Below are 13,637 nucleotides of genomic sequence, written 5' to 3'. Positions count from 1 at the left end.
AGCTTGACCGAGCAGCTCCTCGCATCCATCTGCTGTGCCATTATTTTGGGCCTGTGAGGGTGATTTTGCCCAGGCAGAGAGTGTGGGAGGAGACACACACGAGAGGCACCCCAGCAGCCTTACCTGACTGCCCGGGTGGAGGAACTCCTGCTGGTCCCCTGGGCAGGCACAAAAACACCGTCAGGACGGCGGCTCTGTTTCCTGAGCACGGCTCGATGGCAATCGGCTTAGGAGCACCCTGGAGAAGGAAAACACCCAGGTTAACCTCTGAGATCTCCATTCCAGTTTCACTCATGCACCTTTAGGGTTTTTTAATGAACAGTGTAACAGTGGGAAGATTTTTTTTCCGTTGCAATCCCACAGATTGCCTGAACCGTGTTAATTGACTTAAAAATGGGTGCTGACAGCCCACGCTGCAGATCTAACCAAACAAAAAATAAATCATCATAAGGACAACAAAATTTTACTGAATTTTATAGTCTGCTAAATGTAGTAACATAAAATTAAAGCTTAGGAAACAGCAAAACTTTTTGATATACACATTGGTATCTGAGAGTAGCCAACTTCCCCATCTCTATTAAGAAGTATCCATGGGAAAGAATTCTGCTTCAACAGCATCCATCACCTAGTCAGCCTAATGCCAAAACCATAAAATGAGAGCAAATCCACATTATATACCAATAGCTAAAGGCAGTCAATCCCTCTTGAGAGCCCCAGACCAGGAATTCTGCCTTCTCTCTGTCCTACTAAGGAAATTATTTCTTTAAGGCAGGACCTTCCTGATTCTTTTTGCATATGCAAAAGATAGGTGCAGTGCTACTACATTTATACATGCTTAGAAACTCTCTGAAAATGTTGCCTGTGTGATAATCGCCCTGCTTTATCTTCTATAAAGCTATGATAGCAGTGCTGTTGATGGCAGGGGTTTTGTGCTGTTACTAAACTCTCATTAACTATATAGATAATTAAATTTGCAGCTAGCCTTCAACTAAATGGTTGCTACCAAATTGTTCTTGATTTACCAAGGACAGTAGAAGTTGGAAAAACAAAGCAAAGCAGTCCACAAAGGCATAGAATAATAAGTTTTTAAGATGAAAATTTACAATGTATCCACATTTCCACATTCCCAAGCTTTGTGTTCACTCAGAGATAGGCATTTCACTTCTGAGAGCTTAAACATTTAGGCAAGCACTAAAGATATTTCTAAAAACATTAGGTCAAAATCAGCATAAGCATTTCTTTCTTTTTCTGTTTGTAAGTTTTCTAAATGTCTGTCATGTTCCAAGGCAAAATATGAGTTCAACATTTGGATTCAAAATTCAAAGCCAGAAGACTTTCTATTTACATAAAAAATGCAATGTATACATAAATGTCAACTGATTCCAGTATTCTAAGAAAAAAATGATAGTTTAGTCAAGTTAAACACACTACAAAGTACTTGGTATATGGAGAACAAAGGCACTTCCATCATGTAAAGCAATAATAATTTTCTGGTTTTCCACCTCGAAGTAACCAACATTTATTATTGCTCGGTGAAAAATAGATAAATATACTTTTCTTTTTTTACTTCTTGGTCATATTTAAGAGGCATTTCTGTAGATTCTTTTAAAGGTAAAGCATAAAGAACTTGGGTAAACAATGACATCTAATTTAAAAATGCCATGCCATAGGGAATGACAGCTTACATTCACCAAATCTTTACCAAATGATGAAATAGAAAACTAAAACCCCAAAAGCTCCAGCTGGTGTTATTAAATGCAAGCAATAGAGCATTTAAGTCAACATTTCCTGACTTGTCACAACAGCAAATCAAACAAATATTTGAAAACACAAAGGACATGAAATCTTCATTGTAAAATGTAATTCAGAACACTGTATGCAGACACACAACTGAAAAGAACAAATTCACTGCTATGACTTTTAATTTGGTGATTACTTTCTTATAAATCCACATGATGGTATTTTCTTTTCTTGTGTAATATGAACCCTTTGATCAACAGGCCCCATCCTTCTCTGTTTGAGGTTTATACTAATGCTCTTCAAAACACAATTGGAGGAAATGATTTCTGATAAATACTCTTTCAAAGGACTTCATCCAAAAATAAAATATAGTAAGAATTTTGTGCTTTTTTTCTTTATAAAAAAATTATTACTGCAGAAGTAAGATGCCTTATCTTAACCTCACATCATTCAGGTTCCCTAGCAAAATAACACAGTAGCATAGAGCAAATGATAATAATTTAGATAGCCTAAGGTTTGTCAGTTGTTTAAAGATAAATACATAACCATGAATCAAAGATATTTCACAGGGACATAACATGTTCTCTGAAATGTGCCATTTATCATGCATTTTCCACGGGTTTTTTGGAAGAGATAAAGTAGAAGTTTGTTTGCCCAAAGCAGTAAGCTACCATGATTTACTAGCTAGAATTATCTTTTTTTTTTCTCCTTGTATAGAAAGTGACTTCCATTTTTTGCCAAAACCACAAATGACGATCGCAGATTAATAAAATTTTATCAGTGGAACACATAATAAACAAACACTTCTTTGATAAACTTTTACTCCTATGGTCCCTTTTTTTACACACACTATGACAGAAAGAAATGTGTCAGCTGGGAAGGTGAAAAAGAAAGTGGCAGAGAACTATGAAAGAATAAAAGGATTAAAGAGCATTTATTATTAATATTGATAGTAAAAAAGAACAGTAACCCAGAGCATATAGAAAGAAGAAATAAGTGGAGAGGGTAGGGATTAAATCAGGTAATAAAAAAAATAGATAAAGTCTTATCCACAATTTAAGTGTGTATTCATGCATTTATTCACAGAAAATAATATCAGGAGTCATCTTCACAGGTTCCTAGATTTTTATTAGAGAAAAGGTTCTGCATTCTCCCAGTATTTTCCTGAAAGTCCTAAAAACCCAAAGTTCAACTGCCTGGTGAGTTTATGAGGAAATACCAAGCTTTGGAAAGTCTTTTGGATCTGTTTCAGTAAGAAATAGATTTGGGCCAAATTATTTTTCTTTTCCTTCACAGGACACATGATAATATTACTATTGCTGGCAGAAAAACATATGTCACCAAATTCATGATTTATAAAAGAAAGGAGCAAAAGAGGTGAGTATATTTATTTAAGTATTGACAACCCTTGCAAATCTTGCATTATTGTATTTATCTGTTTGGGAATATAAGAGTTGATCAGCTTTAGGAGTGCAGACCAAGGAGAAGCTGGGAAGTGAATTTTGTCCCTCTTGGTGGGTGGGATGGGCAGCAGAGAGCAGGAGGATTTTAATGGTGCTGTGTGAACTTGTCCAGTGTCAAATGTCAAATTCTAAGCAATCTCAAAAGTGCCAAGCAGAGACAGAAGAGAGGAAAAACCTGAAGAGGTGAGAAGAGCAGGAGGACAATGACTGAGGGAATGTTCATGGAGCTGCTCTAAGTGTTCAGCATCTCCTTGGGCAAAATGCACTGAAACTTCAGCACTGATTGAATCTATGAAAATATTTAATATTGTGAATACAGAAAGATGGAAAGTATAAAGAATTTTGGTCCATCTGTATTCCAAGAAGTGGTGCCTCTCAGAAGTGCTATAAAACTTCTGATTTTCAGTACTAAGTAATATCCCTCTATATATTTTCTGCAACAGTCTAAGTTAGGTGCATCCAATTTTTAAAAGTGCATTATTATACCATAAGACAAATACTTCACATAAGACTAAATGGCTGCAAACTCATGCCAAAAAAGCAATTAGAAAATTGAATCAAGGAATTAAGGATTAATGTGAGCATGTTACACCTGTCAGAAGCAATAAGTATTTTGACAAGAACAGAATAAAGTTTGACAGTGTGCACAAATACAGATCTGACATATAAATCAAGTATTAAAACGCAAACAGCTATGCATTAATCACTGTAATGTTTCCTAACTAAAGTGGTCTTGGTAGTACTTACAAGAATTCATTATAAATAAAACTTCAGTTCTTTAAAAAAAGCTTGAATCATACTTCTTATTGTATTAATTATGTCAATTTAAACTTAGTTTTTAATCATATTATTAAAACAGCATTAATCTGGTGAATTCCACACAAACTAAGCTAAATACCTTGGCAAATAAACAATCAAATCTGTTGTTGCAACAGGATTAGGACCAGACTCAGAATGCAAACAGCCACTTTTCTGGATTTTTAATGTGGAAGACTCCAGAGGGGAAAAAATGGGAAAAAAAAGAAAAAAGATTGTGTCCTCTGAAGAGGTAAGAAATGCAGAAAAGGAGGAAACATAAAATTCAGACTTTTATATTACATGTATTCACTTGCTCTCAGCTTCTGGTCCTTTTCCTAAATTCACTGGTTATTTCCTGAGTTACATGATTTATTTGGGATACACAAGTCTCAGATTCCAAAATGTACTTGAGTACCCCAGTTGGATTTTGGTCAAATTAAGTTGCCTACATGCAAATTCAAAAGCCTCAAGAACCTGTTAGCCTTCCTATTAGTATTAAAAATGTCCCAAGATTTGCAAGTTGTCTCTACCTGCCAGGCACATGTTGGTCTCATCAGTGCCTGCTCAGGATTCACTGTCATTCCTGCAGCTGCCCTGGATGTAGAGCTTGATCAAGGTAGCTGTTCCCAAAACATTCTTATCAAATCAGGTTTTTACATTGCAGTTGTGGCCACTTTCTTTTAAAACAGAGTTGAAATCAGAGATCAACTCTATTTTCTATGGTAAGAGGATGAACCCTGGTTACCATGTTCTGCTTTTACAAAATGCATCTTTGAGGTGAAATTCTCTGGCCTATAATTAAAGATGAAATGTCAAATGCCATGATTGTTCTGACCATTTTCAGTGTGGTAAACATAGACTTCTCAGCAGTGCTAAGAAAAAAAAAGAAAATTCACCCTCTCAAAATCACAGAATTCCACTGATGTCAATTGCCTGGGGCTTTTTTGGCCATTTTCCTGGAGAAACTCCAACTGTCCCTTGTGGAGCTATCCTTCCAGGAGAGGAGATGGCAGACTCCCACCTGCAGACAACCTCCATCCTACCTGCACCTGATTGTTTCCATGGTCATTTCCCAAGAGAATCAAACCCAGCAGTAACATCAGAGGAAGGAAGCAGCACTGTCTGTTCCTCCCAGCAAAATCCCACCACTTTCACAGCACCTGCTGCTGCCCCAAGGAGAACCTGACACCTCCAGAGTGCTGGAGCCAAGGCAAAGACAGGAACAAAGCCTGCCATCAGCACTGCTGGTTCTGTAGCCTGTCAGTTCTACACCACATTACTATTCTAAGTGTTGGGTGAACTAATGAGCTAATGCTCATTAACATACTTTTGAGTATGAGCTTCCCACCCACCCACAAGTTTTGACAATTTTCTCAGATTTATTCAATGAGTAATGAGCTTTAATGATAGTGCAACCAAAATTAAAAAAAAAAAAGCTTTCACAAAACATCATTTGTGTAAGGGAGAAATCTACTTCAGGAAACACAGAGACAGAATAAATAAACAGGGCTGGGGTATTGAACATTGCTTGTGGCTGGTAGAGGAAACATCAGTTCTTCATATGACTCCAGGGTTTTACAGAAATTCTGAGCACCTACTGAAGACTTTCATTCTTTCATTTAATGCATCACATAAAGTTCCTCTCTTGCAATTAGTGAGTGGAAAGCTTCACCTCATTTAAACCTGCAAGAATGGCCCAGAGCCCGATCGTCCTCAGCACTTTGAGTTTCTACACTGCAATACACTGCACCTTCTTTTGCCTGAGGATTTCTAAGTGATTTCTAGTTTTGGTTAATGAGGTCCCACTAACCTATTGGAGGTACAGAACCACATTACCAACAGCAGCAAAAGCTGGTGAACTTTCTGTTGTATCTCATAATTCTTCTACCCAAACTGGAAGAGACTTGAGGCGACCACCTTGCTTCTGTGACAGAGTGACTGAGTCATCAGCTTCACCAATTCACTGGGAGGACTCCACCAACCCTATCAAATCTTCAACATAAACAAGTTTTACCTAAAAACTTCTAGCATGTCTAATAAAGCTTTATTGATAATTAAATGCAACCCAACCAAAATTACACTAACATTTCTCGTTACTTCTTTAACAGCAAATTATCTTTCCATTGTAATTCTGCCCCACTGTTCTTGCAGAACACAAATCATTAATTTCCTTGTTTCAAAATAGAAATGGAAATCTCAGACTATACTGGAACATTATTTTCCATAAGAAAAGCCGTGGAAATGAACAATAAATAGAATACATTATGATTACCAAGCTGTTATTATGGCCCCAGTGCACAAACTGCATTGTTATCCTTCGATTTATTGTCTTGCTTCTCTATCTCAGCTCTAACAATGATAGACTGCCTTCTTTCATAAAGTCTTTTCTGAGTAGAATATGGTTGTTAGTTCTGTACTGATCTGAAATTTATATATCTTAGTCCTAAAGTGTTTATGCTCAGAAGAGTCATATATTTAATACAAGAACTATGTTTATTTGCAACAAAGTTACTCTCAGTTAATCTAGTAAAGGACTTCATTTCAAAATCTAATACTATGTCATGTGGCATTTCATTAGCAAGAGAGTTATGAATTGACATTCTGATAAAAACTGATTTACTAAGACCAAGCTATGAGAAACACCTGCAGATACATTTATTTTCAATGGGGTTTCCAGAAAGGGCTCCTTATTCAGTTTTTGTCCTACTGCCTAGAGGTTGCTTTTCCTGAAGTGTGACATCAGTGTGCACCATCCTGGAATTTTCTTGATTGTCACGAGACACTGAACAGAGCACAAGACAGTGAAGTAAAATTAAAACATCAGGTGGCTGTAAGGAACACTGATTGTATTTCTTTATCTATGCGCCCCTGTATGCAGTTCCCTGTGTCTTCACACTGTTAAATAAACTTGGTTTTACTTTACTATTAGATCTTGCCCATTAATGAGGGTAATTCCAGGTTAATATGGAAAATATTGGACATAACTTAGAGCGGATGGTGTGTGTAGTAGTGGGACTGGATTACTGCCAGAGATATCCCCCAGAGCTTCCAGAATATTCCCCTACTAAGCTCTATGAGTCTGATTAAAGGCTGGCAGTGACAGCGTCCAGTTTGTGAAAAGAAATTTATCTTGGCAGCATCCAGGTAGATCCTGTTGGGAAAAGCACCTGAGACTCTGTGTCTGTGGCATATACCAGGAATCATGCATCCCCAGGTACCTTCCTGTAAATTCTTCTGACTGCCATCCTGTAAGTCAAAGTGGTGCTGTGCAGTGAAGTGATGCTAATGGGCATTTGTTTCCCAGATGGGCATATCTGCTGGATCTCCAAGGATTAGAAATGAGAAGTAGAGAATTCTATTATTCCTTTACAATTCAGCCTTAAAGACTTACCCATGAAAACTCATTTCCCTGGGGATGAATAACTGACAGTCCATCACTGCTTCAGCTTGGGCTGATCACTTAAGAGCAGAAGTCACTCCCATATGTCACAATGGGTTAATCTCACCCTAGACTGCCTGTAAAAGAGGACATGGTCCCCTCAGAGCCACTACTAACTTTCCAGGGTTGGGAAAGATAAAGTACAAGGCACAATTTAAACTCTGCCTCACTTGCAGGCTGACAGTGTGGCTGTGGTAATAGGCAGGGCTAAGTGTGAGCACAGCACAGGTTTCTTTCACTGGGAACAAGCAAACTGAACCAGCTGCAGGCTTTGAAATGTCCATGAGGAGCCCAGAAGGGCAGCCCTTTGCTCAGGGGGGGAATGATAAAGTTTCAATCTGTCATTGTGACAGTGAAACTCAGACAGAAGGCAGAGGCTCCAACTAACAGTTACCTTTTGTGATTGCAGAGATCGTATTCCCGTAGCTCTGCGTCACCCCAGAGTCATAAAAGATAAGGTTTGATCATCATTTAGGAGATCAATGCCAGACGTGAGGGTTAGGAAAGGCAAATGTCCTAAAAGGATTATGCTGTATTTTGCATTTCTTGCAAAATTGGAAAGAAAATATAGTACCCTGTATGTCATCCAAAATACAGTGTTAGTGAACTTTTCCTCAGCAATGCTTTTCAAGTTCTTTTTTAACCTCCTGGCCACATGCAGGATGCCTAGCGAATGATAAATTAAAACATTTCTACCTGGAATCGTAAAAATAAAAAAAGAGAACTAAATCAAGACATTGTGAAAACTAGCTGTCAGCAGAAGGGATTAAAGTGCAAAGCTGGCAATATTCTTTATGCAGGAAAAAATGTTAATGGCACCAGAATAACAAATTACTTTCTATCATGACAACTTACACAGATCACAGATTAGGGAATGTAGGGAGGACACGAGCAAAGGTCTGAAAGCGTGACATAGCTTTTCTTTTCATTGTCCTTGCCATGGCCCAAGGACAGCTGTAAAGTGTGTACACCAGAGCCAAAACCATTCTGAAACAAATGATCCCTATTTAACATTTGCAAGTCTATAGAAGTTTTCATCCCAGTGACTGCACGTGGACATTGTGGATCTGATCGTAGCTGCTCTGGCAGCTGGAGAGCAACGAGAAAGAAAAGATTTCTGTTATGCAAGGAAAAGGAATGAGATGGCAGCAAAAGGGAGCCTGGTTTTGCTGTGTTATATGGTGGTAGCAGCAGCATGTGTTAAACTGCCTTGGCAGTGGTCGCTGCCAGCAGGGGAAAAGGGAGAGGGAAGGTTGGCAGGAGTGTGAAAGCTCAAACCAGACCTTGTCTAAGGTGTTGCAAGATGCATCTCACTCATCTCTTGAGGACCTCCATCACCTGCTCTGGCCATTCACCAATTTGAAAACATAATTGAGTAGTTTTTCACTCTGATCTTACGAATTAATTCAAATCTGAAATATCAGCTGCTTAAATCAGCACAGCATGAGTAGCAGCAGAACTATTTTGATTTACACCAGCTGCAAATCTGACACAATGTTATTCACTTACTAATACTGTCCTTGAAAAATCCTGCAAATAAAATCAAGCTCAAGTATTATCACTTAATGTTGCTTCCTAAGATGCTCCCCATCAAGATTATCAGTACTCACTGTGCTCATATTCAGAATATCACTAAAAATGCACCAAAAAATGGAAGCTACAGGATCTAATCTGACAAATAATTAGACACATGAGAATTAGTGCTTGGAGAAACTTTGCATTACAGCAAACACGATTACTTGCATGAATGAAACTATTTATTCTTGTTACTCACATTAGCTCAACATATCTGATGAAATACTTTTTTTTAAAGAGACAGATTTTTTACTATTAAAAAAACCCAAAAACCTGCTCCTTTAAAATATTACAAAACCTGTGTAATTTTTACTAATTCAGTACAGATCTACAGTATAAAGTATTTGCTGAATCCCACTTACATGGAAAGTAAGTGGGTCTTTTGGGGGGGGGTTTTTTGGGGAGTTTTTTGGGTTTTTTTGGTTTTGTTTTGTTGGTTGGTTTGTTTTTTGGTGGGGGTTTTTCGGGGTTTTTTGTTTGTTTGTGGTTTTTCTGTTACCATATTCCAAGGTTGCTTATGCTCTTGGGCATTGCTAACTGAAAATGAGTGCCATGGAAAAATAGCCCAGCTCAACTCACCGTTCCACTCCAGTTATATTTCCTATGGCCCAGCAGAACTTCTAATTATGTAATATATTAATTATTCTCTTCATTACATTAAGGTGGTGCTCAGTCACCATCACCAAAAATCGTGATTCACATTAAATTCTATAGTCCCAATCCTTTTTGCATGAAAGTATTTATTTTGCTTCAGAAAATGTTCTCATTTTAAATTTGACACTACAAAATTTAGCAGCAGTGATGATGACTTTAGCATCTTATCTTCAAAAGAAATACCATTTTCACAGCAGACTGACCACCTTTTTGAAAGTTTCCTTGAAAATTCACAAATTTGTGAACTTTTCATTGGAATTTCCTTCAGAGCCTTGCATTTTTTAAGGTTTTTACTCTGCCCATAGATTTTTCATATCTAACCAAATGATTTCTCTTCCCTAGTTTGTGCATAAAGTTTAAATCACTGACAAGACTAAAGCAGAGAAATGTTTGTTCTGTACATCACTCAACAGAATAACACATTTACTTTTGGTCTCTACGTAAACTCTGATTTATTTTAGCAGTGACTAAAGGATAAAGAGGCAGATAACACATTTTACCATTATTTTCTGATTCTTCTTCCCCCTTCCCAACATCTTTCCCAGTCCTATAAAAATAAATGCTCTGTATCAAATGCCACTGGTTAACAAGAAGTAGAAGGAGCAGGAACTTATTTACTTCAGCAAGGGTTGAGATTTGAGATCAGTCACCAAGCAGATGTTATTTCTGAAGCTGAAAGTTTTCATGATGATTGTTACCATGGAAACCAAGCTTTGTAAAATATTCCAAACAAACACTTCTTTATTACCCTGGGCTGTAACTACAGCGCTCTGCATTAAGGCTGCATCCCATGGTAAGTTTTCTACTGTGCACATTTTCTTTCTGGTTATTTGCTTTCAGTAGTAACCACAAGACAGGGTTTCTGTAGGTCTAAGAAGAGACTGTATCACAGTACCAGCCATCCATAAAATGACACACACTGTACCCATTCAGCACTAAACTCCTGTCTCTTTCATTTCCCCCCTCCTGTGGGCAGCCACTCAAATCAGTGTTTCCCTGTTAAGCAACAGTGAAAAACAGGAACCCACTGCTAATTCCTGTGGTTAGATCAGCAGCACAAAACCAGCAGTGGTTACTAAATGCCAGCCCCAGCCTCTTTAGCAATTAAACCATTCTTCATTCTTAGTAGACTTTGTGAAGCCCATGAGTCACCCAGAAGGCATCTCTCAGTGGCCTGTCATGCCATAACCAGCACGAGCCTCAGACCTGCTGCTCTCTTTGTGAATTGTTGTGATTGACTGGAAAAGCGAAATTTTGGATCCCAGTTCCAGTGAGGCAGTGGGGCTCCAGCACTGCAGGATCCCTGGCTCCGAGTGCATCCCAGGGAGAGGGCACAGATGTCACTGCTGGGTGACCTGGAAGCACCATGGAAGCGCCTGGAAGAATGGCCTGTGCCAGTGGGAAGGGGCAGGTGAGCCCCACACCTGTGCTTGGTATTTTAACCAGCTCCCCCCTTGCTACAATCCAGCTCCCAGAGATGGGGAACAGGGCAAACTGCAAACAGAGGTTAAGGAGTGGCAGCTGGCTTCTTGTAACAGGGAAAGGAAAACTGTACTTAAGGCTAAGCAAGGACATGAAAAGGAATTTTATTACAGAATGAATGTACCACATGGACACTGGGAATATTCTTTGAGGCCTTTCTGTCTCCTTTTACAGAGCAGTCCTTATAAAGGATAAAATTATACTACTATTTCAAACAATAGGTATATTCGAGACAGGTGTGGTCACAACTTCTGATTATTAGAACTAAAATTACAAAGCAAATTTCATCCTCAACTGACTGCATGTGCTCACAGTCTCCTTTTACTTTTTATGCTCTTTTTCTGTTCAAATAGACAATTTTACCCAAATCTTTCAGAAACTTCCCAATTATCTTTGAGATGTGTGACAATTATGATTTTCCTCTAATACCAGTTCCATCCAGAGCTTACAATTTAATTTAAAACTTGGCCTTGACTCAGGTAACATTAAGGATTCCTGCTTTTCATTATTGTAAAACAAATCTGTTTTAAAATACAGCGATGCAATCAGAGCACAATTAGATTTCCATAAGAATATACAGAAGTATGGGACTTTGTGTGCCACTGGCATCTATTATAACACAGCAGAGCAGGAAAGCATTAAGCAAGAGCACAACTAAAGAGGCAGCTAAAGAGTTTTAGTTGTGGTGATTTGTTCTCTTGCAATAGTGTGCTGAAGATAATAATAAAATGAAAAATATTTATAAAATATTTTAAGCGTGAGAAACGTGTGGCATAAGACACTCTGAAAAAAGGTCACAGACAAAGCAGGCATGTTTTATGAAGATAGAGCTACAATTTGGAAGTGACTGTGTGGGACAGAATACAGAGGCTGCAATAAAGTCATGGCACATGTGCTGGTGGACCAATGCCCAGAGAGGGGAGTGCTGCAGCTCAGGGCTGTGGTTACAGGAAGGTTAAAGGTGCAGAGGACACAGAAGCTGTCTTTACACTGGCAGCTCTCTATGGATACCCAGAACATCCTAAAAGATTTCCTGTCTGTGAAGTAGGGTGTGCTTTCTCCATGGAGGAGGAATTGTGGATGGCTGGGCCTAATGTGGCCAAAGCCAAACCCTCTGGGTAGGGGCACTCAAGGGATCACAACAGCCATGCAAGAAATCCTCCTGCCTCCTATTCCCAGCTTGAGTAAGCTCCATTTAAGGCCACATTGACTTAAGGTGACCTTCCCAAGCACATGGAATTCTACATATGTGCAGATAGGCTACCTTCACAAAAAACTGCCATTATTTCTTACTGTGCTATCAGAAATCTCTGGAATATGATGTTGGAAGAAAAATTTAAGCATAATAAAAGGTACATCAAAGACCTTGAATGAAAAATCTTCTTGAAAAGCTCCCCAGTCCCAGACAGAGCAATTTCTCATAATTTCCCAAATGTCTATTGAAATGAGTTGCACTAAAAGGTTCTAGAGCCATCAATATATTTAAGAATTTAATGGAGGTCTTTTAGTCCTCTTTGATCATAAATTGCCAGAATGGTTTCTACTCCCTCCAGTTTCCTTGTCCCTGATTTTATGCTGTGACATTTCTGGATGACTTCCAGTTCTGATTGTTGTAAAGTCCTTGTTTTTGCAGAATCACCTAGTGTAGAAATTTGCAATTCCAAACACTATCTTTTTTGGTCTGTTTATCAGCTAACAGTCTTTGCTCAAGCAATCTTTGCCCTTCACATTCCAATTGGTTTTGTCCTTATTCAAACTTCTATGAGATTACCATAAGTAATGCAATTTAAAACATAGATTAATATTTTTCTACCATTTAAGAAAAAATTATCTTTGGGCAGTCTTTAGTGATGAGAATTATCTGAACATATACATAATGACAGACTTAATTTGCATCATTAACATTTCACCCATTCAATCTTTCTAATATTGAGGTTTATTTTTATATTTTCTTTATATATGTAAAACATTTTTTTATGTTCACATGAAAGGCCTCTTTGTATAGTTAAAATTTTTCTCCAGCTTGCCTGGTTTTGTTCATTAGAGTTTCCTAATTTTCTGTGAACTGCTGAGCAAGCTGAAGATTTTAATTGGATATATCACTTTATTTTTTCTTGTAAGAGCCTTCTTATTAAAGGCTACTCATGTAGATGATATAGATGTTAATCAGCTTGCATCTGTCCTTCTAAAAGATTCAGTTAGGTCCCTAATTAACCATCTGTAAACAAACCCTTGCTCAATAACAGGGCTCAGGCATTTCTTGTGAGGTAGGAAAAGCTGGTGAGGGCCTCCTGCTACCTCTCAGCTCTGCTGTAAATATTTGACTCCTCTCAGTATACAGAAAGTAATTGGAAAAAGACAAGTGACTCACAGTCTAGATTGCAGATCACTGGATTCTCTCTAATTGAGTCATTGTTATTATGAGAAAGCTTTAAAAATTGCAGGTGTCTGTTGTTCCCGGGGGGTGTCAGGTGCTTTAGCAGCAC

At 38.2% G+C, this 13,637-nt stretch overlaps 1 protein-coding gene across 2 annotated transcripts in view; it reads right to left on the bottom strand.

Annotated features, from left to right (window-relative positions):
- Positions 1-13,637, bottom strand: part of ATRNL1 (attractin like 1) — a 429,920-nt gene that overhangs the window by 51,211 nt on the left and 365,072 nt on the right. For both annotated transcript variants that reach the window (XM_058028925.1, XM_058028926.1), the window contains one exon: positions 124-238. In XM_058028925.1, coding sequence (XP_057884908.1) covers positions 124-238 — 115 coding nt within the window. The remainder of the gene's footprint in view (positions 1-123; positions 239-13,637) is intronic.

The sequence above is a fragment of the Melospiza georgiana genome, chromosome 8, assembly GCF_028018845.1.
Source record: "Melospiza georgiana isolate bMelGeo1 chromosome 8, bMelGeo1.pri, whole genome shotgun sequence".
Classification (NCBI taxonomy): Eukaryota; Metazoa; Chordata; class Aves; order Passeriformes; family Passerellidae; genus Melospiza; species Melospiza georgiana.
This window is presented reverse-complemented; position numbering and strand designations above follow the sequence as displayed.